This window comes from Tachypleus tridentatus, chromosome 7 (genome assembly GCF_004210375.1).
Source record: "Tachypleus tridentatus isolate NWPU-2018 chromosome 7, ASM421037v1, whole genome shotgun sequence".
Classification (NCBI taxonomy): domain Eukaryota; kingdom Metazoa; phylum Arthropoda; class Merostomata; order Xiphosura; family Limulidae; genus Tachypleus; species Tachypleus tridentatus.
Window position 1 is genome coordinate 174,480,475 of NC_134831.1, and position 25,755 is coordinate 174,506,229.

The window sequence follows — 25,755 nt, forward strand, 5'->3', positions numbered from 1 at the left end:
TAAATATTTGCTTTGTCTTATACGTATCTTATCATATTTGTTTTTAGGTTCTACACTTTGTAATACTCTAAATTCCAAATGATTTAGTCTTTAGTTAAACTTGAATTGGATGTGCCTTAGTGATTGCGTGTAAATTTGTGAATCCGAGAGTTCACGGTTCGCGTCCCGTGTCATAAAATTGCGCTCATAAAATTTGAGTTGTGGATAGATGTCAGTGCCAGTATTGGACTAAACTAACCTAAGAGGTGGAGGTAAGTGCTGGTTACATCTCCTCTAGCTTATGAGATATTAAGAAGGAAAAACTAGCGCGAATAACCTTCGTGTTGTATCAAAACTCATTTCGAGTTTTCAGCACAACGCCGTATTCCGAAACGAATGAGTCTTTGTCATCACGATTAGTAGCCTATATGATCACAAAAGTGTAATCAGTAAGTTAATGATTAATTCAAACGGACTAATGATTAGTAGTTAAAGAGACAGATATTACTAATTAGGTTTAATAACTATACCGATTAATATAGTACATTTTATAGTGAACACTTAAAGGATATTTCTTTGTTTGTTTTACTTCAAAGCTACATAATGTATTGTCTGAATTCTGTTCTCCACGAGTTTCACCACCAGAATTAAACATTTATACCTGACCACACTAGTGGACATTCACTTTAGAAGTTAGAAAAGTGTTTTTTAGATATTCAGTGATTTTCATAAATGATCGTTTAGTAACTTAGTATTTTGAGAGTATTTTTCATGCCCTCGTAATTGTATAAATCATTTCTCTGACTTAGCAATTTTTTGAAATATTATAAAAGATGCTATTGCTCAACAAAATAATCAAATACTCAGTAATGATAAAAATAATTTTACTGCCCTAATATTTTTAAAAAGTAATCTTCAATGATCAGCTACCTTATCCTCTTTTTAAGGGACTCGATGTTTATAAAAAAGTGATATAATAACTTGAGATAAATTTATTTGGCGACTTCTATATATTATATTCAAAGGAACGTAACTTTGGTGTCAATTAGGGTTAAGATTAAAAGTACAGTTATCTGAACAACCAGGATATGTTAAGTGTCACGTTAATACGTATGCCAGCCAATAAAAAAGAACATCGTTCTGAGTACACTTTATTAAATCTGTCATCTTAACGACAACACGTGATCGTTTCTTTAAACAACGAAATAGATGATTCTAGATTCGTGAGGACCGACGGGTCCAGAATGTTTTTCCTGGCCTTTGAATGGTCCAAGCACGCCGTGTAATTCATTGTGTGCCAACATATCGATTAAACAATATTTACTTATTCTAGAAATATTAGCTGTCGAACATAAATATGTTAGAAACTCCAAAGACAATAGAATAATTTCCTGAAAGATTAAAAATATATAATGTTTATCAAGAGCATTGTTCAAATGTTTTACAAAAGTACGAACCGTAAAAAAATTACAAACTACCACAGAGGTTAAACTTAACCATTATGTCTCACTTGGATACGGACACTAATAGCTGCTGTCGTGGCCTTAAACTACCATGGCAACAACACTAAAATTAATTGGAATAACGGATTGGATTCATCTTCTGCAAGTGTAAAGCTCCGGAACTTCGTGTTAACGATGACATCCGAAGATCGTTCGGCAGCGCTCGCCTCAAAAAGGTACTGGCGTAGTTCGAGCACATGACGACATCATGACGTTTTACTTTCGGAAGACTTCGGTTCTCTCGCTACCATATATGGGCAATGCGTAGCGTGAAGTTTATAGTTTGTTAAAACGACGTGTTTCTGGAGTTTTAATTGCAGTGGTAAATATTAACTAAATTCTCCACATTGATGGTTTCTAATTTATAGAACAGATGGTTTAAGTTTTGGACTACTTTTCTCATTAAATCCAGCGATATCCTAAGCATGTGCAGTGTAGATGTGAAAGACGGCGTGCACTTAGCAAATAAAAAAAAAAAGGAAAGAAACGACGACTAATCAACGGCAGTTATCTTTTTTAGTTTCAACGTCATTTTGACGTCGACCAAACGTAGGCAGGCTGAAACTGGTATGATTGGCTGAGTGATAGGTTCCGGTTCCCAAATATGGAAGAGACCACGCAGCGACCTTCATTCATGTGGTTTGTTTCATTGATTTGACGTTTAACAAAGTACAACTAGAAACGAGGACAGAAGCAGACAGAGTCGGGCTTTCCACATGGTAACAGTTGAAATGGTGAATCCTCTTCTAGAGTCGATTGTCAAACAGCCTATTGACAAGTAAACAGCCGTTTCGGAAAGATAGGGGCACGTGCTGGTGTTTTTTTTACTAGTCCGGCTGTGGAGGTTTCCACGGAAACCCCTTGAGAAACTTAGCATGATTATGAACGTTTTGGATAGCCTCTCTCGTACAGTTGTGGACAGTCACTGTTTCCCTCACACTTACTTCTTAAAGCTGAATACTCCGAAGTCCGTAGCGGGTACAGACTCTCCCTGGAGATCTCCCGGCTCTTCTAGTGAGGCGATGCCGGATATTTTCAAAACTCCGATATCTACCGGAAACAGTTTCTTTCATCCCGAAGAACTAGCTCTCTACGCTCTTTCTACTCAGGTAAGATCACACTTAGAGTACTTCCTAACCCATTGGAGGTCATCAAATAACTGACCCAGAACAACCCGCAATTCTTCTCAGTTCAAGTTTTCTATTCGCTAGAAATTAAGTTTTCGTCTCAAAAAACGTAATACAACGGCAAGTTATAGTTGAAGAAGCCGTATACTGAACAGGTGGCAATTAGGATAGCATCAGTATTGCTCACTTCGTCCCACAGACTTTAGCGGAAAGTGAGGTTGGGCTGGGCTGCACTGAAACATAAGTGACCTACATTGTTTTGTCATTATCACTGAGTGACCATTCAGATGAAAAAAGTCTCAATTAAATTTACATTAACCTTGTCTCGATCGAGAAAATAAAGACGCGGATACGCCCTTAGGACTCCGGCATTGCCACGCGCAGTTCACGATCGCGTTAAAAGCGATGACGTAGAATCTGATGACGTTTCTGCGCAAATTAAATGCGCATGCTGGACAGAAATATTTTTCTCTTTATATATGACTGTATTTTATAAAAAAATATTAAACCATTAACAGTCCTATAATGAAATAAATTTTTAAATTTAAAAGTAAATCACCAGATTTTATTGTAGCAGTAAATCTATGATTCGATTCTCAACACTTTCCCTACAGCCCTGGTGTTTAGGCTTGGAACTAGTGTGCTACTAACCATTCTTGATTAAGGGGTGGAGATATAAAAGGATAGAAATGGAGGGAACGACATGCCCTAAGGATAGATAGCTTTCAACGTTACTGCTCCTAATTCTACAAAGGAGCTAGCTGTTTTTATAATCGAATTACTTTTCTCAAATGGTTTTACGTCTAAACATCCTTCGCGCCAGATGTTTTCTCTGTCGGCGTGTAAATTCTCTGAAGAAGAGATCACCATCGGTTTATCATATCTTAAAGCTGATGATACTAGTCATGTAATCTATCAGTTGATAATACTAGTCATGTAATCTTTCAGTTGATGATACTAGTCATGTAATCTATCAGTTGATATTACTAGTCATGTAATTTTTCAGTTGATGATACTAGTCATGTAATATACCAGTTGATGATTTTAGTCATGTCGATCTTCCAGTAAAAATTTCATCAGTTTTATTTATCCAAAGGATGTTTTTTTTTTTACGTTTTTCCAGTTCTCTAACATATCTAAACTATCAGAACACTACATTAATTATTTGTCTTTGATTGATATATTTACACGTTTATTATAAACTATCGATCATGCGTTTCTTTATTATCTTGTCGAAAGACAGGGCGGCAATGACCCTAGGGCTGAAATGAAGTAAAAGAGAAAAGATCTTAACATAAGTTTCTGTTTCTTTGTATAAATTAATGTTTTAGAGTTTTGTATTTAAAACTATGTTAATACGACACATCTTGATATAAGTATGTATTAAACTACTAACTGTGGACACGTACCCTGGACAGAAGTTATGTAAATTGATGACTAATGAACGATTATATTAGAACATGAAAAGTTGTTTCCTTTATATATAATTTAAAAAAACAAACCGTAAATTTACAAGCAATTTTGGTGAAGATCCATCCATACCTTCCGAAGTATTTACATGAACATGCAACAGACAGTACTATTATATTTATATTGGTGGCGCAAGTGTACTAGATACACGTGTGATGCATTCATGACGTCATATGCGTTTGTTTGTTTTGAATTTTGAGCAAAGCTACTTGAGGGCCATCTGCGCTAACCGTCCCTAATTTAGCAGTGTAAGACTAGAGGGAAGGCAGCTAGTCATCACCACTCACCGCCAATTCTTGGGATACTCTTTTACCAACGAATAGTGGGATTGACTGTAACATTATAACGCCCCCGTAGCTGAAAGGGCGAGCATGTTTGGTGTGACGAGGATTCGAACACACAACCCTCAGATTGCGAGTCGAGTGCCTTAACCACCTAGCCATGCCGAGCCCGTCATATGTGCATATGAATGGAGGAAAATAAAGTTCTCTTTGAAAAAAATGGAGGAGAAACAGGAAAATTGTGACCCCTATTGCAAATCTACATGCACACAGGATAAACATTTTGTAAAGTTGGGGGTTGCATATTGCATAATAAAAATGTTTTTCGAGTAGCATAAAAGCAAAAATTCCACGATTGCGTGATGTCAAAAAATAACAGCACAAGACTTATAAATATAAAGCTACGTTAAATCAGAAAATATAGTGACATTATGTGTATAAAATTACATTGAGAGACACTAAATTTATCCATTTAGGGCACTTAATTATCTTATAGTACGTTGAAGAGGCACTCACTATTATGGTTGATTATTTGAAGAGTTAAAAACCCGCACCCATCCATTCACCCACTCAACCACCTACCCACACCCACACACAGTGGCTCATTGCTATATATATCGACTTACAGCACTAAAAACTGGATTTAGAAACTCGTAGTGGCCGCAGCACAGATAGCTTCTTGGGTTATTTTGTGCTTAACAATAAAACAAATCGCGGAATAGTTTTACAACTACAGTGGAATCCCTCTAAGCGGCCACCCCTCAGATTCGGTCACCCCTTGAAGGCGGTCATTCAATCACAGTCCCTTTTTTTGTTTACATAATCCCTAATTATGTACAGTGGAACCCTCTAATCAGGCCAGTTTGTCTCAGTCCCGAAGGTGGCCGCTTCAGAGGGTTCCACTGTAATATACAATATTCGCTCTCTGTTTGGAGGTTGAAAGGCCACCCTTTTGGTTTCAAAGGCTTTAATTTATTTATCGAGCTCTTTCAATGTCCTCTTTACATCTAAAGGCTCCCCAAGATGCGGAAGGAGGCGAACGTGAAAAATAAAAAAAATGTTAATCCGAGATATCCGATTTCTCATGCCAAGTTTGATCCTACTAGTTCTATGAATATAATTTTTAAAATGGCGCCTCCAATATCATGAGGACATAAAATCCAATGCCAAATTCGAGTACATGGAGCCAGTAACTTACTGCTTTACTCCCTTTGAGCTCATGGCTCCTGGTAGCAGGTATGTCATACACGTAAATATTTATCTCTGATGTCCGCCTGTAAAGTTTGGTACTGCTAGCTGGTAACAGGGCGTGGGAATACAGTTTCAAAAATGGCACCTCCGAGATCATGAAATATGGAAAGAAACACATACTAGATCTTCAGTTTGCCTGGATAAATTTTCGGGATCGTTGTAGCTCCCTTGGTAATGAACATTGTTTTATAGATAAGGAGTCCCCTTGACCATCTGGAGTCCTGTGAAATTTGGCTCTAGAACCATCAACGAAGTTCGTGGATAAGCGTGCGTTGCTAAAGGATAAGACAGCAGGTTTACCTCATAGCCACAGCCGACAGGTGTCGCGGCGAGTTTACAGTGTAGCGTAACGTTAAAGTAGAATTCTTGAAATAAATTATTTCTAAAAGTTGGTTGATTGTTTGAATTATAGTAATAAATGTTCTCAGTCGCCCTTAAAGAACAACTCGCCAAGAAATTGGCGGCTTCGGAAGGTTGGCGATAACAATAATTATAATAACTTTAAATATTGTAAATAATTTAAGTTTACCGATTTTGACCAAACGTAGCGGAGTTAATAATGTACTTCGTGAGCTACAATCAACCTCTAAACAGTGGAAATCTGGTAGTGGAAACTACAGTTTTATGGCCATTTCGCGTGGCGATTATCATGTGAGGGCCTGACACGCAACATAAAGTTTAGTGTTAGTGCGTTACCAAACTAACAATGATCGAGTTTTGGTGTTTTCACTGCGATATGTGAAGAAACCATATTACCTTAATATTCTGGTTCATGTCTGTGTGTGACTGATTCAAAACAAGAGGCCACACTTTATAGAGTGACACTGTCGGGGAGGGGCCGCTGAGGAGTGAGGTGAACCACACGTAGTCCAGATATGTCAGTAATTATGTAACACGAGCTAGTGATTGGTTCGCGCAAACTTTTGGTTGACTTCACGAGGGATAGATTCTCAGTTGGACGTTGACTCCCACTGCTTCCGGCACATATTACTTTCACGGCCGGTCTACCGTATGCCTTACCTACGTCGTCCCACTCCTCCGACCCGAGAGGGGGCAATGTTTCCCCGTCCTGACTGTGTCTGGGAATCGCGCCGACAGTGTACCTGCAGGATGCGACCCTCAGCTGACTACTGGCTCCCGTTTCGGAACCGTTTTCGCAGGCATTATGGTAGGTTCAGAGAGTAAATGGTATTGATGTGTATCAAAACTATTAGGGCGCCACCTAGTAAATGAGTTCCATTAAACGTATTTTGTAAGTATGTGTGTATAGCTGACAACGATAGATAGCGGTACCAATGAACAAGTAGTAAGAATTATTTTGAATAACAAATCACAAAATTATCCAAATTTATTTTTTTATACCCCAAACATCCATAGGATTTTGTTTCATAAAACATCCAAAAAGTAAAGCTTTGATTTCACATCCTAAGGTGTTTTATTTTCTCTCAAAAATGTTTTATTTCAGTAAACTATTATGATAACTTCTCTCTCAGCTTTCATAAAAACTCTACATATTTTTTTATTGATGTTTGTTATAACACTCGATCTGTGTTTGTTATAACGCTTGATCTGTGTTTGTTATAACACTCGATCTGTGTTTGTTATAACGTTCGATCTAATAGCTAGATATTACTTTAACAGTTGCCCCAATTCTTCTACGTGATTCTACATTAAATGTGTGTTTGTTATAAAACTGGATCTGACAGCTAGATACTACTCTAGCAGTTGCTCCAATATCTCTACGTGATTCTATATTTATTGTGTGTTGGGATCTGATAGCCAGATACTACTCCAACTGATTGATGCTCTAGTACTTCCACATGACTCTAGATATGATATAATCTACATGAAATATCAAAGTAAAAATGAACTTGAAGCATAAATCAGAAGAGCCACAGAATAATAAAAAAATAATTACCTGAGATTTCGGATGAGTGATTATTCAGGGTGGACTGGTAGTAAGAAACGTATTTGTCGTTTAGCACATGAAGGTTCTGTTTTTACCGACATTAATACATTGTTTTTGTGTCGAACAATTCTTGAGATTATTTTACCAGCAACAATATTGTTTCACTAATAACATCATTGTTTTAATAAGAATAACATTATTTTATTAATAACAGCATTGTTTTAAGAATAATGACATTGTTTTACTTATAATATCATTGTTCAAATAACAACGACATTATTATACTAGCAACATCATTGTTTTATTAATAACATCATTGTTTTAAGAATAATGACATTGTTTTACTAATATCATTGTTCAAATATCAACGACATTATTATACTAGCAACATCATTGTTTTGCTAATAACATCATTGTTTTAAGAATAATGACATTGTTTTACTAATAATATCATTGTTCAAATAACAACGACATTATTATACTAGCAACATTATTGTTTTACTAATAACAACATTGTTTTAAGAATAATGACATAGTTTTACTAATAATATCATTGTTCAAATAACAACTACATTATTATACTAACAACATTATTGTTTTACTAATAACAACATTGTTTTAAGAATATTGACATTGTTTTACTTATAATATCATTGTTCAAATAACAACGACATCATTATACTAGCAACATCATTGTTTTTACTAATCACAACATTGTTTTAAGAATAATGACATTGTTTTACTTATAATATCATTGTTCAAATAACAACGACATTATTATACTAGCAACATCATTGTTTTACTAATCACAACATTGTTTTAAGAATAATGACATTGTTTTACTTATAATATCATTGTTCAAATAACAACGACATTATTATACTAGCAACATCATTGTTTTACTAATCACAACATTGTTTTAAGAATAATGACATTGTTTTACTTATAATATCATTGTTCAAATAACAACTACATTATTATACTAGCAACATCATTGTTTTACTAATAACATCATTGTTTTAAGAATAATGACATTGTTTTACTTATAATATCATTGTTCAAATAACAACGACATTATTATACTAGCAACATCATTGTTTTACTAATCACAACATTGTTTTACTAATAATATCATTGTTTAAATAACAAAGACATTATTTATGTAATAACAACATTGTTCTAATAACAATAACATCGGTTTTTTAATAAGGACATTGTCTTATTAATAGCAATATTGTTTTACTAACAACATTATTTTAGTAATAACATCATTGTTTGAGAAACAACAATATCATTTTACTGTTTGTTTGTTTGTTTTTTAATTTCGAACAAAACTACTCGAGGACTATATGTGCTAGCCGTCAGCATTTGTTTGAAGTCAGCAAGTCATCACCAACAACCGCCAACTCTAGGTCTACTCATTTACCAACGAATAGTGGGATTGACTGTCACTTATAACGCACCCAAGTCTGAAAGGACGAGCATGTTTACCGACGGGATGCGAACCCGCAACCCTAAGATTACGAGTCGCACTCCTTAACACGCTTGGCCATGTCGGTCCTATCGTTTTACCAACAACAACATTGTTTTATAAACAATAATATTATTTTACTAATAAAAAACAACATTGTTTTCTTAACAATAACATTATTCTACTAACGCCAACCGTCATACGGAATGACATAGTATTGTTTTCTCACTCAGAAAAAGTGGTGTGATATGCTTTTAAACGTCATACGGAATACCGTGTTATTGTTTTTTAACTTGTTACAAGTGATGAGCTATGGTTTTAACAGTCATACTGAATGACATGGTATTGTTATCTAACTTGTGACAAATAGAGTGCTTTGGATTTGAACATCATATTCAATAACGTGGTATTTTATTCAGAGTTATGACAAGTGATATGATATGGTTTTAACCACTATACTGAATGACATGGTATTGCTTTCTAACTAATGACAAACGATGTGATATGGTTTTAAAAGACATACTGAATGACATGGTATTGTTTTCTAACTAATAACAAGCGACGTGATATGGTTTTAACCGACATACTGAATGACATAGTATTGTTTTCTAACTAATAACAAGCGATGTGATATGGTTTTAACCAACATACTGAATGACATGGTATTGTTTTCTAATTAATGACAAGCAATGTGATATGGTTTTAATCGATATACTGAATGACGTGGCATTGTTTTCTAACTTATGACAATTGATATGATATGGTTTTAACCGACATACTGAATAACATGGTATTGTTATCTGACTTGAGACAAGTAGTGTGATATGGATTTGAACGTCATATTCAATAACGTGGTATTGTTTTAAGAGTTATGAGAAGTGATGTGATATGGTTTTAACCGTCGTACTGAATGGCATGGTATTGTTTAATAATTAATGACAAGTGGTGTTATTTGGTTTCAACAGACATATTGTATGATATCGTATAGTTCCTTTACAAATGACATGTGATGTGATATGGTTTTAACCTCATACTGAATAACATCGTGTTGTTGCTTTACTAATGACATGTGATGTCATAAAGTTTTAACCGACATACTCAATGATATGGTATAGTTTTCTAATTAGTGACAAATGATGTGATATTGTTTTAATTTCATACTGAAAGACATGGTGTTGCTTTCTGAGTAATGAAAATCGATGTGATATGGTTTAACCGACATACTGAATGACATGGTATTGTTTTCTAACTAATAACAATCGATGTGATATGGCTTTAACCGAAATACTAAATGACATGGTATTGCTCTCTAATTAATGACAAGCGATGTGATATGATTTTAATCGACATACTGAATAACATCGTATTGTTTCCTAACTAATGACAAGTGATGTGATATAGTTTTAACCGAAATACGGAATGACATGGTATTGTTATCTAACTTGTGACATGTAGTGTGATATGGATTTGAACGTCATATTCAATAACGTATTCAATATGGTATTGTATTCAGAGTTATGACAAGTGATATGATATAGTTTTAACCGTTATACTGAATGGCATGGTATTGCTTTCTAACTAATGACAAGCGATGTGATATGATTTTAATCGACATACTGAATAACATCGTATTGTTTCCTAACTAATGACAAGTGATGTGATATGGCTTTAACCGAAATACTAAATGACATGGAATTGCTCTCTAATTAATGACAAACGATGTGATATGGTTTTAAAAGACATACTGAATGACATGGTATTGTTTTCTAACTAATAACAAGCGATGTGATATGGTTTTAACCGACATACTGAATGACATGGTATTGTTTTCTAACTAATAACAAGCGATGTGATATGGTTTTAACATCATGCTGAATAACATCGTATTGTTCCTTTACTAATGACAAGTGATGTGATATGGTTTTAACAGTCATACTGAATGACATGGTATTGTTTTCTTAGTAATAACATGCGATGTGATATGGTTTTAACCGACATGCAGAATGAGATGGTATTGTTTTCTAATTAAAGACAAACGATGTGATATTGTTTTAATTTCATACTGAATTACATGTCATTGCTTTCTAACTAATGGCAAACGATGTGATATGGTTTTAACCGACATAATGAATGAAATGGTATGGTTTTCTAATCAATAACAAGCGATGTGACATGGTTTTAATCGATATTCTTAATGACGTGGCATTGTTTTCTAACTTATGACAATTGATGTGATATGGTTTTCACCTCATACTGAATAACATCGTGTTGTTGCTTTACTAATGACATGTGATGTCATAAAGTTTTAACCGACATACTCAACGATGTTATATTGTTTTAATTTCATACTGAATGACATGGTGTTGCTTTCTGAGTAATGAAAATCGATGTGATATGGTTTAACCGACATACTGAATGACATGGTATTGCTCTCTAATTAATGACAAGCGATGTGATATGGTTTTAAACGACATACTGAATGACATGGTATTGTTATCTTACTTGCGACAAGTAGTGTGATATGGATTTGAACGTCATATTCAATAACGTGGTATTGTTTTAAGAGTTATGAGGAGTGATGTGATATGGTTTTTAATGACATACTGAATGAAATTGTATTATTTTCTAATGAATGACAAGTTGTGTGATTTGGTTTTAACCGACATATTCAATGATATCGTATAGATCCATTACTTATGACTAGTGATGACATATGGTTTTAACCTCATACTGAATGACATGGTATTGTTTTTTAATTAATAACAAGCGATGTTATATGGTTTAACCGACATACTGAATGACATGTCATTGTTTTCTTATTACTGACAAGCGATGTGATGTCGTTTAACCGACATAATGAATGACATGGCATTATTTTCTAAATAATGACAAGCAAGGTGATATGGTTTTAACCGACATACTGAATGACATGGTATTGTTATCTGATTTGAGACAAGTAGTGTGATATGGATTTGAACGTTATATTCAAGAATGTGGTATTGTTCTAAGAGTTATGAGAAGTGATGTTATATGGTTACAACCGACATACTAAATGACATGGTATTGTTGCTTTACTAATCACAAGCGATGTGATATGGTTTTAACCGATGTACTGAATGACATGGTATTGTTTTCTGAGTAACGACAAACGATGTGATATTGTTTTAATTTCCTACTGAATTACATGGTATTGCTTTCTGACTAATGGCAAACGATGTAATATTGTTTTAACCGACATACTGAATGACATGGTATTGTTATCTGACTTGCAACAAGTAGTGTGATATGGATTTGAACGTCATATTCAAAAACGTGGTATTGTTTTAAGAGTTATGAGGAGTGATGTTATATGGTTTCAACCGACATACTGAATGACATGGTATTGTTGCTTTACTAATCATAAGCGATGTGATATGGTTTTAACCGATGTACTGAATGACATGGTATTGTTTTCTGAGTAAGGACAATCGATGTGATATGGTTTTGACCGACATACTGAATGACATGGTATTGTTATCCAACTTGGGACACGTAGTGTGATATGGATTTGAACGTCATATTCAATAACGTGGTATTATTTTCAAAGTTATGACAGGTGATATGATATGGTTTTAACCGTTACACTGAATGACATGGTATTTCTTTCTAACTATTGACAAACAATGTGATATGGTTTTAAACGACATACTGAATGCCATGGTATTGCTTTCTAACTACTGACAAACGATGTGACATTGTTTTAAACGACATGGTATTGTTTTATAACTAATGACAAGTGATGTGATATTGTTTTAAAAGTCACTCTGAATGACATCGTATTGTTTTCTCACTAATAAGAATTCATGTGATATGGTTTTAACCGTTGTACTGAATTACATGGTATTGTTTTCTAATTAATGACAAGTGGTGTAATTGGTTTTAACCGACATATTGAAAAACATCGTATTGTTTTGTTGCAAATAACAAGTGATGTGATATGGTATTAATCGACAAATTTAATAACATCGTATTGTTTTCATACTAATAACAAATGATGTGATATTGTTTTAACCGACATACTGAATGATATGGTATTGTTTTCTAACTAATGACAAGCGATGTGATATGATTTTAACCGACATACTGAATGATATGGTATTGTTTTCTAATTAAACAAGCGATGTGATATGGTTTTACCCGACATACAGAATAACATCTATTGTTCTTTTAGTAATGACATGTGATGTGATATGGTTTTAACAGTGATACTGAATGACATGGTATTGTTTTCTAGCTAATGACAAATTATGTGATATGATGTTAATCTCATACTGAATAACATCGTATTGTTCCTTTACTAATGACAAGTGATGTGATATGGTTTTAACCTCATACTGAATCACATGGCATTGTTTTCTAATTAATGACAAGCGATGTGATATGGTTTAAACCTCATACTGCATAACATCGTATTGTTCCTTTACTAATGACAAGTGATGTGATATGGTTTTAACCTCATACTGAATCACATGGAATTGTTTTCTAATTAAAGACAAACGATGTGATATTGTTTTAATTTCATACTGAATTACATGGCATTGCTTTCTAACTAATGGCAAACGATGTAATATGGTTTTAACCGACATAATGAATGAAATGGTATGGTTTTCTAATCAATAACAAGCGATGTGACATGGTTTTAATCGATATCTTAATGACGTGGCATTGTTTTCTAACTTATGACAATTGATGTGATATGGTTTCAACAAATATATTGAATGGCATGGTGTTGTTTAATAATTAATGACAAGTGGTGTTATTTGGTTTTAACAGACATACTGAATGATATGGTGTTGCTTTCTGACTGATGGTAAGCGATGTGATATGATTTTAACCACATACTGCATACCATCGTATTGTTTCTTTACTAATGACAAGCGATGTGATATGGTTTTAACCGACATACTGAATGACATGGTATTGTTATCTGACTTGAGACAAGTAGTGAGATATGGATTTGAACGTCATATTCAATAACGTGGTATTGTTTTAAGAGTTATGAGAAGTGATGTTATATGGTTTTAACCGTCGTACTGAATGGCATGGTATTGTTTAATAATTAATGACAAGTGGGGTTATTTGGTTTTAACGGACATATTGTATGTTATCGTATAGTTCCTTTACAAATGGCATGTGATGTGATATGGTTTTAACCTCATACTGAATAACATCGTGTTGTTGCTTTACTAATGACATGTGACGTCATAAAGTTTTAACCGACATACTCAATGATATGGTATAGTTTTCTAATTAGTGACAAACGATGTGATATTGTTTTAATTTCGTACTGAATGACATGGTGTTGCTTTCTAACTAATAACAATCGATGTATATGGCTTTAACCGAAATAATAAATGACATGGTATTGCTTTCTAATTAGTGACAAGCGATGTGATATGATTTTAACCGTCATACTGAACGATATGGTATTGTTTTCTAAGTAATGACAAGTGATGTAATATAGTTTTAACCGACCTACGGAATGACATGGTATTGTTATCTAACTTGTGACATGTAGTGTGATATGGATTTGAACGTCATATTCAATAACTTGGTATTGTTTTACGAGTTATGAGGAGTGATGTTATATGGTTTTAACCGTTATACTGAATGACATGGTATTGCTTTTAACTAATGACAAAGGATGTGATATGGTTTTTAATGACATACTGAATGAAATGGTATTGTTTTCTTACAAATAACAAGTGATGTGATATGGTATTAATCGACAAATTTAATAACATTGTATTGTTTTCTTACTAATAACATATGATGTGATATAGTTTTAACCGACATACTGAATGACATGGTATTGTTATGTTACTTGCGACAAGTAGTGTGATATGGATTTGAACGTCATATTCAATAACGTGGTATTGTTTTAAGAGTTATGAGGAATGATTTTATATCGTTTTAATTGTTGTACGGAATCACATGGTATTATTTTCTAATTCATGACAAGTGGTGTGATTTGGTTTTAACCGACATATTCAATGATATCGTATAAATCCATTACTTATGACTAGTGATGACATATGGTTTTAACCTCATACTGAATGACATGGTATTGTTTTTTAACTCATAACAAGTGATGTGATATGGTTTAACCGACATACTGAATGACATGTAATTGTTTTCTAATTAATGACAAGCGATGTGATATCGTTTAACCGACATAATGAATGACATGGCATTGTTTTCTGAATAATGACAAGCAAGGTTATATGGTTTTAACCGACATACTGAATGACATGATATTGCTATCTGATTTGAGACAAGTAGTGTGATATGGATTTGAACTTCATATTCAAGAATGTGGTATTGTTTTAAGAGTTATGAGAAGTGATGTTATATGGTTTCAGCCGGTATACTGAATGACATGGTATTGTTGCTTTACTAATCATAAGCGATGTGATATGGTTTTAACCGATGTACTGAATGACATGGTATTGTTTTCTGAGTAAGGACAATCGATGTGATATGATTTTGACCGACATACTGAATGACATGGTATTGTTATCCAACTTGTGATACGTAGTGTGATATGGATTTGAACGTCATATTCAATAACGTGGTATTACTTTCAAAGTTATGACAGGTGACATAATATGGTTTTAACCGTTACACTGAATGACATGGTATTTCTTTCTAAATATTGACAAACAATGTGATATGGTTTTAAACGACATACTGAATGACATGGTATAGTTTTTTACTAATGACAATTGATATAATATGGTTTTAAACGACAAATTTAATAACATCGTATTGTTTTCATAGTAATAACAAATGATGTGATATAATTTTAACCGACATACTGAATGATATGGTATTGTTTTCTAACTAATGACAAGCGATGTGATATGATTTTAACCGACATACTGAATGATATGGTGTCGCTTTCTAACTAGTAACAAGCCATGTGATATGGTTTTAAACGACATACAGAATGACATGGCATTGTTTTCTAACTAATGACAAGTGATGTTATATGGTTTTAACCTCATACTGCATAACGTCGTATTGTTTCTTTACTAATGACAAGTGATGTGATATGGTTTTAACCTCATACTGACACATGGCATTGTTTTCTTAGTAATAACATGCGATGTGATATGGTTTTAACTGACATGCAGAATGAGATGGTATTGTTTTCTAATTAAAGACAAACGATGTGATATTGTTTTAATTTCATACTGAATTACATGTCATTGCTTTCTAACTAATGGCAAACCATGTAATATGGTTTTAACCGACATAATGAATAAAATGGTATGGTTTTCTAATCAATAACAAGCGATGTGACATGGTTTTAATCGATATTCTTAATGACGTGGCATTGTTTTCGAACTTATGACAATTGATGTGATATGGTTTTAACCGACATACTGAGTGACATTGTATTGTTATCTGACTTGTGACAAGTGGTGTGATATGGATTTGAACGTCATATTCAATAACGTGGTATTGTTTTAAGAGTTATGAATAGTGATGTTATATGGTTTTAACCGTCACACTGATTCACAAGGTATTGCTTTCTAACTATTGACAAACAATGTGATATGGTTTTAAACGACATACTGAATGACATGGTTTTGTTTTTTACTAATGACAATTGATATGATATGGTTTTAACCGACATATTTAACAACATCGTATTGTTGCTTTACTAATGACAAGTGATGTGATATAGTTATGACCGAAATACTGTATGACCTAGTATTGTTTTTTAGCTTGAGACAAGCAATGTGATATGGATTTAACCGACATACTTAATGATATGGTATTGTTTTCTAAGTAATAATAAGCGATGTTATATCGCTTTAACCGACATGCAGAATGACATAGTATTGTTTAATAATTAATGACAAGTGGTATTATTTGATTTTAACAGAAATATTGTATGATATCGTATAGTTCCTTTACAAATGACAAGAGATGTGATATGGTTTTAACCTCATACTGAATAACATCGTGTTGTTCCTTTACTAATGACATGTGAGGTGATATGGTTTTAACAGTCATACTGAATGACATGGTATTGTTTTATAGCTAATGACAAATGATGTGATATGATGTTAAACTCATACTGAATAACATCGTATTGTTCCTTTACTAATGACAAGCGATGTGATATGATTTTAACCGAAATACTAAATGACATGGTATTGCTCTCTAATTAATGGCAAGCGATGTGATATGGTTTTAACCGACATACAGAATAACATCGTATTGTTCCTTTCCTAATGACATGTGATGTGATATGGTTTTAACAGTCATACTGAATGACATGGTATTGTTTTCTAGCTAATGACAAATGATGTGATATGATGTTAACCTCATACTGAATAACATCGTATTGTTCCTTTACTAATGACAAGTGATGTGATATGGTTCTAACAGTCATACTGAATGACATGGTATTGTTTTCTAACGAATGACAAATGATGTGATATGGTTTAAACCTCATACTGCATAACATCGTATTGTTCCTTTACTAATGACAAGTGATGTGATATGGTTTTAACCGACATATTGAATGACATGGTATTGCTTTCTAACTATTGACAAACAATGTGATATGGTTTCAAACGACATACTAAATGACATGGTATTGTTTTTTACTAATGACAATTGATATAATATAGTTTTAAACGAAAATTTAACAACATCGTATTGTTGCTTTATAATGACAAGTGATGTGATATAGTTATGACCGAAATACTGAATGACATGGTGTTGCTTTCTAACTAATCACAAGCGATGTGATATGCCTTTAACCGACGTACTGATAAACATGGTATTGTTTTCTAGGTAATAACAAGCGATGTGATATGGTTTTAACCGACATGCAGAATGACATGGTATTTCTAATAATTAATGACAAGTGGTGTTATTTGGTTTTATCAGACATATTGTACGATATCGTATAGTTCCTTTACAAATGACAAGAGATGTGATATGGTTTTAAACTCATACTGAATAACATCGTGTTGTTGCTTTACTAATGACATGTGATGTCATATAGTTTTAACCGACATACTGAATGACATGGTGTTGCTTTCTAACTAATCACAAGCGATGTGATATGTCTTTAACCGACGTACTGAATGACATGGTATTGTTTTCTTAGTAATAACATGCGATGTGATATGGTTTTAACCGACATGCAGAATGAGATGGTATTGTTTTCTAATTAAAGACAAACGATGTGATATTGTTTTTATTTCATACTGAATTACATGTCATTGCTTTCTAACTAATGGCAAACGATGTGATATGGTTTTAACCGACATAATGAATGAAATGGTATGGTTTTCTAATCAATAACAAGCGATGTGTCATGGTTTTAATCGATATTCTTAATGACGTGGCATTGTTTTCTAACTTATGACAATTGATGTGATATGGTTTTAACCTCATACTGAATGACATGGTATTGTTATCTTACTTGCGACAAGTAGTGTGATATGGATTTGAACGTCATATTCAATAACGAGGTATTGTTTTAAGAGTTATGAGGAGTGATGTGATATGGTTTTTAATGACATACTGAATGAAATTGTATTATTTTCTAATGAATGACAAGTTGTGTGATTTGGTTTTAACCGACATATTCAATGATATCGTATAGATCCATTACTTATGACTAGTGATGACATATGGTTTTAACCTCATACTGAATGACATTGCATAGTTTTTTAATTAATAACAAGCGATGTTATATGGTTTAACCGACATACTGAATGACATGTCATTGTTTTCTAATTACTGACAAGCGATGTGATATCGTTTAACCGACATAATGAATGACATGGCATTAATTTCTAAATAATGACAAGAAAGGTGATATGGTTTTAACCGACATACTGAATGACATGGTATTGTTATCTGATTTGAGACAAATAGTGTGATATGGATTTGAACGTTATATTCAAGAATGTGGTATTGTTCTAAGAGTTATGAGAAGTGATGTTATATGGTTACAACCGACATACTAAATGACATGGTATTGTTGCTTTACTAATCACAAGCGATGTGATATGGTTTTAACCGATGTACTGAATGACATGGTATTGTTTTCTGAGTAATGACAAACGATGTGATATTGTTTTAATTTCCTACTGAATTACATGGTATTGCTCTCTGACTAATGGCAAACGATGTAATATTGTTTTAACCGACATACTGAATGACATGGTATTGTTATCTGACTTGCAACAAGTAGTGTGATATGGATTTGAACGTCATATTCAATAACGTGGTATTATTTTCAAAGTTATGACAGGTGATATGATATGGTTTTAACCGTTACTCTGAATGACATGGTATTTCTTTCTAACTATTGACAAACAATGTGATATGGTTTTAAACGACATACTGAATGACATGGTATTGTTTTTTACTAATGACAATTGATATAATATGGTTTTAAACGACAAATTTAATAACATCGTGTTGTTTTCATACTAATAACAAATGATGTGATATAGTTTTAACCGACATACTGAATGATATGGTATTGTTTTCTAACTAATGACAAGCGATGTGATATGATTTTAACCGACATACTGAATGATATGGTGTTGCTTTCTAACTAATGACAAGTGATGTGATATGGTTTTAACCTCATACTGAATGACATGGTATTGTTTTTTAACTAATAACAAGCCATATGATATGGTTTTAAACGACATAGAGAATGACATGGCATTGTTTTCTAACTAATGACAAGTGATGTGATATGGTTTTAACCTCATACTGCATAACATCGTATTGTTTATTTACTAATGACAAGTAATGTGATATGGTTTTAACCTCATACTGAATGATATGGTATTGTTATCTGACTTGTGACAAGTGGTGTGATATGGATTTGAACGTCATATTCAATAACGTGGTATTGTTTTAAGAGTTATGAAGAGTGATGTTATATGGTTTTAACCGTCACACTGATTCACAAGGTATTGCTTTCTAACTATTGACAAACAATGTGATATGGTTTTAAACGACATACTGAATGACATGGTTTTGTTTTTTACTAATGACAATTGATATGATATGGTTTTAACCGACATATTTAACAACATCGTATTGTTGCTTTACTAATGACAAGTGATGTGATATAGTTATGACCGAAATACTGTATGACCTAGTATTGTTTTTTAGCTTGTGACAAGCAATGTGATATGGATTTAACCGAGATACTTAATGATATGGTATTGTTTTCTAAGTAATAATAAGCGATGTGATATCGCTTTAACCGACATGCAGAATGACATAGTATTGTTTAATAATTAATGACAAGTGGTATTATTTGATTTTAACAGAAATATTGTAGGATATCGTATAGTTCCTTTACAAATGACAAGAGATGTGATATGGTTTTAACCTCATACTGAATAACATCGTGTTGTTCCTTTACTAATGACATGTGATGTGATATGGTTTTAACAGTCATACTGAATGACATGGTATTGTTTTATACCTAATGACAAATGATGTGATATGATGTTAAACTCATACTGAATAACATCGTATTGTTCCTTTACTAATGACAAGCGATGTGATATGATTTTAACCGAAATACTAAATGACATGGTATTGCTCTCTAATTAATGGCAAGCGATGTGATATGGTTTTAACCGACATACAGAATAACATCGTATTGTTCCTTTCCTAATGACATGTGATGTGATATGGTTTGACAGTCATACTGAATGACATGGTATTGTTTTCTAGCTAATGACAAATGATGTGATATGATGTTAACCTCATACTGAATAACATCGTATTGTTCCTTTACTAATGACAAGTGATGTGATATGGTTCTAACAGTCATACTGAATGACATGGTATTGTTTTCTAACGAATGACAAATGATGTGATATGGTTTAAACCTCATACTGCATAACATCGTATTGTTCCTTTACTAATGACAAGTGATGTGATATGGTTTTAACCGACATATTGAATGACATGGTATTGCTTTCTAACTATTGACAAACAATGTGATATGGTTTTAAACGACATACTGAATGCCATGGTATTGCTTTCTAACTACTGACAAACGATGTGACATTGTTTTAAACGACATGGTATTGTTTTATAACTAATGACAAGTGATGTGATATTGTTTTAAAAGTCACTCTGAATGACATCGTATTGTTTTCTCACTAATAAGAATTCATGTGATATGGTTTTAACCGTTGTACTGAATTACATGGTATTGTTTTCTAATTAATGACAAGTGGTGTAATTGGTTTTAATTGACATATTGAAAAACATCGTATTGTTTTGTTGCAAATAACAAGTGATGTGATATGGTATTAATCGACAAATTTAATAACATCGTATTGTTTTCATACTAATAACAAATGATGTGATATAGTTTTAACCGACATACTGAATGATATGGTATTGTTTTCTAATTAAACAAGCGATGTGATATGGTTTTACCCGACATACAGAATAACATCTATTGTTCTTTTAGTAATGACATGTAATGTGATATGGTTTTAACAGTGATACTGAATGACATGGTATTGTTTTCTAGCTAATGACAAATTATGTGATATGATGTTAATCTCATACTGAATAACATCGTATTGTTGCTTTACTAATGACAAGTTATGTGATATAGTTATGACCGAAATACTGTATGATCTAGTATTGTTTTTTAGCTTGTGACAAGCAATGTGATATGGATTTAACCGACATACTTAATGATATGGTATTGTTTTCTAAGTAATAATAAGCGATGTGATATCATTTTAACCGACATACTGAATAACATGGTATTGTTTTCTAAGTAATAACAAGCGATGTGATATCGCTTTAACCGACATGCAGAATGACATAGTTTTGTTTAATAATTAACGACAAGTGGTATTATTTGGTTTTAATAGAAATATTGTATGATATCGTATAGTTCCTTTAGAAATGACAAGAGATGTGATATGGTTTTAACCTCATACTGAACAACATCGTCTTGTTCCTTTACTAATGACATGTGATGTGATATGGTTTTAACAATCATACTGAATGATATGGTATTGTTTTCTAGCTAATGACAAATGATGTGATATGATGTTAAACTCATACTGAATAACATCGTATTGTTCCTTTACTAATGTCATGCGATGTGAGATTTTAACCGAAATACTAAATGACATGGTATTGCTCTCTAATTAATGGCAAGCGATGTGATATGGTTTTAATTCACATACAGAATAACATCGTATTGTTCCTTTTCTAATGATATGTGATGTGATATTGTTTTGACAGTCATACTGTATGACATGGTATTGTTTTCTAGCTAATGACAAATGATGTGATATGATGTTAACCTCATACTGAATAACATCGTATTGTTCCTTTACTAATGACAAGTGATGTGATATGGTTTTAACAGTCATACTGAATGACATGGTATTGTTTTCTAACGAATGACAAATGATGTGATATGGTTTAAACCTCATACTGCATAACATCGTATTGTTCCTTTACTAATGACAAGTGATGTGATATGGTTTTAACCGACATATTGAATGACATGGTATTGCTTTCTAACTATTGACAAACAATGTGATATGGTTTTAAACAACATACTGAATGACATGGTATTGTTTTCTAAGTAATAACAAGCGATGGGATATGGTTTTAACCGACATGCAGAATGACATGGTATTTCTAATAATTAATGACAAGTGGTGTTATTTGGTTTTATCAGACATATTGTACGATATCGTATAGTTCCTTTACAAATGACAAGAGATGTGATATGGTTTTAACCTCATACTGAATAACATCGTGTTGTTGCTTTACTAATGACATGTGATGTCATATAGTTTTAACCGACATACTGAATGACATGGTATTGTTTTGTAATTAGTGACAAACGATGTGATATTGTTTTAATTTCATACTGAATGACATGGTGTTGCTTTTTAAGTAATGAAAATCGATGTGATATGGTTTAACCGACATACTGAATGACATGGTATTGTTTTCTAACTAATAACATTCGATGTGATATGGCTTGAACCGAAATACTAAATGACATGGTATTGTGTTCTAAGTAATAATCAGCGATGTGATATGATTTTAACCGACATACTGAAGGACATGGTATTGTTTTCTAATTAATGACAAGCGATGTGATATGGTTTTATCCGACATACTAAATAACATCGTATTGTTTTCTTACTAATAACAAATAATGTGATATGGTTTTAACAGTCATACTGAATGATATGGTATTGTTCTCTAACTAATGACAAATGATATGATATGATTTTAACCTCTATGAATAACATCGTAATGTTCCTTTACTAATGACAAGTGATGTGATATGTTTCTAAGTGACATCATAGATGACATGAAATTGTTATCTTACTTGTGACATGTAGTGTGATATGGATTTGAACGTCATATTCAATAACGTGGTATTATTTTCAAAGTTATGACAAGTGATATGATAGGGTTTAAACGTAGTACTGAATGACATGGTATTGGTTTCTAACTGTTGACAAACAATGTGACATTGTTTTAAACGACGTACTGAATGACATGGTATTGTTTTCTAATTAATGACAAGTGGTGTAATTGGTTTTAACCGACATACTGAAAAACATCGTATTTTTTTCTTACAAATAACAAGTGATGTGATATGGTTTTAACCGTCATACTGAACGATATGATATTTTTTTTTTAACTAATGACAACGAATGTGATATAGTATTAACCGAGATACTGAATGATATTGTATTGTTTTCTAACTAATGGCAAGCGATGTGATATGGTTTTAACCGACTAACAGAATAACATCGTATTGTTCCTTTACTAATGACAAGTGATGTTATATGGTTTCAACCAACATACTGAATGACATGGTATTGTTAGTTGACTTGTGACAAGTAGTGTGATATGGATTTGAACGTCATATTCAATAACGTGGTATTGTTTTAAGTGTTATGAGGAATGATGTTATATCGTTTTAACCGTCGTACGGAATGACTTGGTATTGTTTTTTAACTAAAAACAAGCGATGTGATATGGTTTTAACCGACATATAGAATAACATCGTATTGTTACTTTACTAATGACAAGTGATATGATATGGTTTTAACCGACATACTGAATGATATGGTATTGCTTTATCACTAATAACAATTCCTGTGATATGGTTTTAACCGTTGTACTGAATTACATGGTATAATTGCTAATTATTGAGAAGTGTTGTAATTGTTTTAACCGACGTACTGAAAAACATCGTATTGTTCTCGTACAAATAACAAGTGATGTGATATGGTTTTAATCGACCAATTTAATAACATTGTATTGTTGCTTTACTAATGACAAGTGATGTGATATAGTTATGACCGAAAAACTTGTGACAAGCAATGTGATATGAATTTTACTGACATACTGAATGATATGGTATTGTTTTCTACGTAATAATAAGCGATGTGATATGATTTTAACCGACATACTGAATGACATGGTGTTGCTTTCTAATTAAAGACAAACGATGTGATATTGTTTTAATTTCATACTGAATTACATAGCATTGCTTTCTAACTAATGGCAAACGATGTAATATGGTTTTAACCGACATAATGAATGAAATGGTATGGTTTTCTAATCAATAACAAGCGATGTGACATGGTTTTAATCGATATTCTTAATGACGTGGCATTGTTTTCTAACTTATGACAATTGATGTGATACGGTTTTAACCGACATACGGAGTGACATAGTATTGTTATCTGAATTGAGACAAGTAGTGTGATTGGGATTTGAACGTCATATTCAATAACGTGGTATTGTTTTAGGGGTTATGAGAAGTGATGTGATATGGTTTTAACTGTCGTACTGAATGGCATGGTATTGTTCTCTAATTAATGACAAGCGATGTGATATGGTTTTAACCGACATACTGAATGACATGTTATTGTTCTCTAACTAATAAGAAGCGTTGTGATATGGTTTTAACCGACATACTGAATGATATGGTATTGCTTTCTAACTAATGGCAAGCGATGTGATATGGTTTTCACCGACATAGAGAATAACATCGTATTGTTCCTTTACTAATAACCATCGATGTGATATGCCTTTAACCGACGTGCTGAATGTCATGGTACTGTTTTCTAATTAATGACAAACGATGTGATATTGTTTTAATTTCATACTGAATTACATGGTATTGCTCTCTAAATAATGGCAAACGATGTAATATGGTTTTAACCGACATACTGAATGAAATGGTGTGGTTTTCTAACCAATAACAAGCGATGGGATATGATTTTAAAAGACATACTGAATGACATGGTATTGTTTTTTACTTATGACAATTGATATAATATGGTTTTAAACGACAAATTTAACAACATCGTATTGTTGCTTTATAATGACAAGTGATGTGATATAATTATGACCGAAATACTGAATGACATGGTGTTGGTTTCTAACTAATCACAAGCGATGTGATATGCCTTTAACCGACGTACTAAATGACATGGTATTGTTTTCTAAGTGATAACAAGCGATGTGATATGGTTTTAACCGACATGCAGAATGACGTGGTATTGCACTCTAATTTATGACAAGCGATGTGATATGATTTTAATCGACATACTGAATAACATCGTATTGTTTTCTTACTAATAGCAAGTGATATGATATAGTTTTAACCGACATACGGAATGACATGGTATTGTTT

General features: G+C 32.9%; 1 protein-coding gene across 1 annotated transcript in view; it reads left to right on the forward strand.

Annotated features, from left to right (window-relative positions):
* Window positions 1-5,276: 5,276 nt before the first annotated feature.
* Window positions 5,277-25,755, forward strand: part of LOC143257284 (uncharacterized) — a 28,908-nt gene continuing 8,429 nt past the window's right edge. The window contains exon 1 of the mRNA XM_076515725.1: window positions 5,277-6,778. Within this exon, the coding sequence (XP_076371840.1) occupies window positions 6,622-6,778 (157 nt within the window). The 5' untranslated portion in view covers window positions 5,277-6,621. The remainder of the gene's footprint in view (window positions 6,779-25,755) is intronic.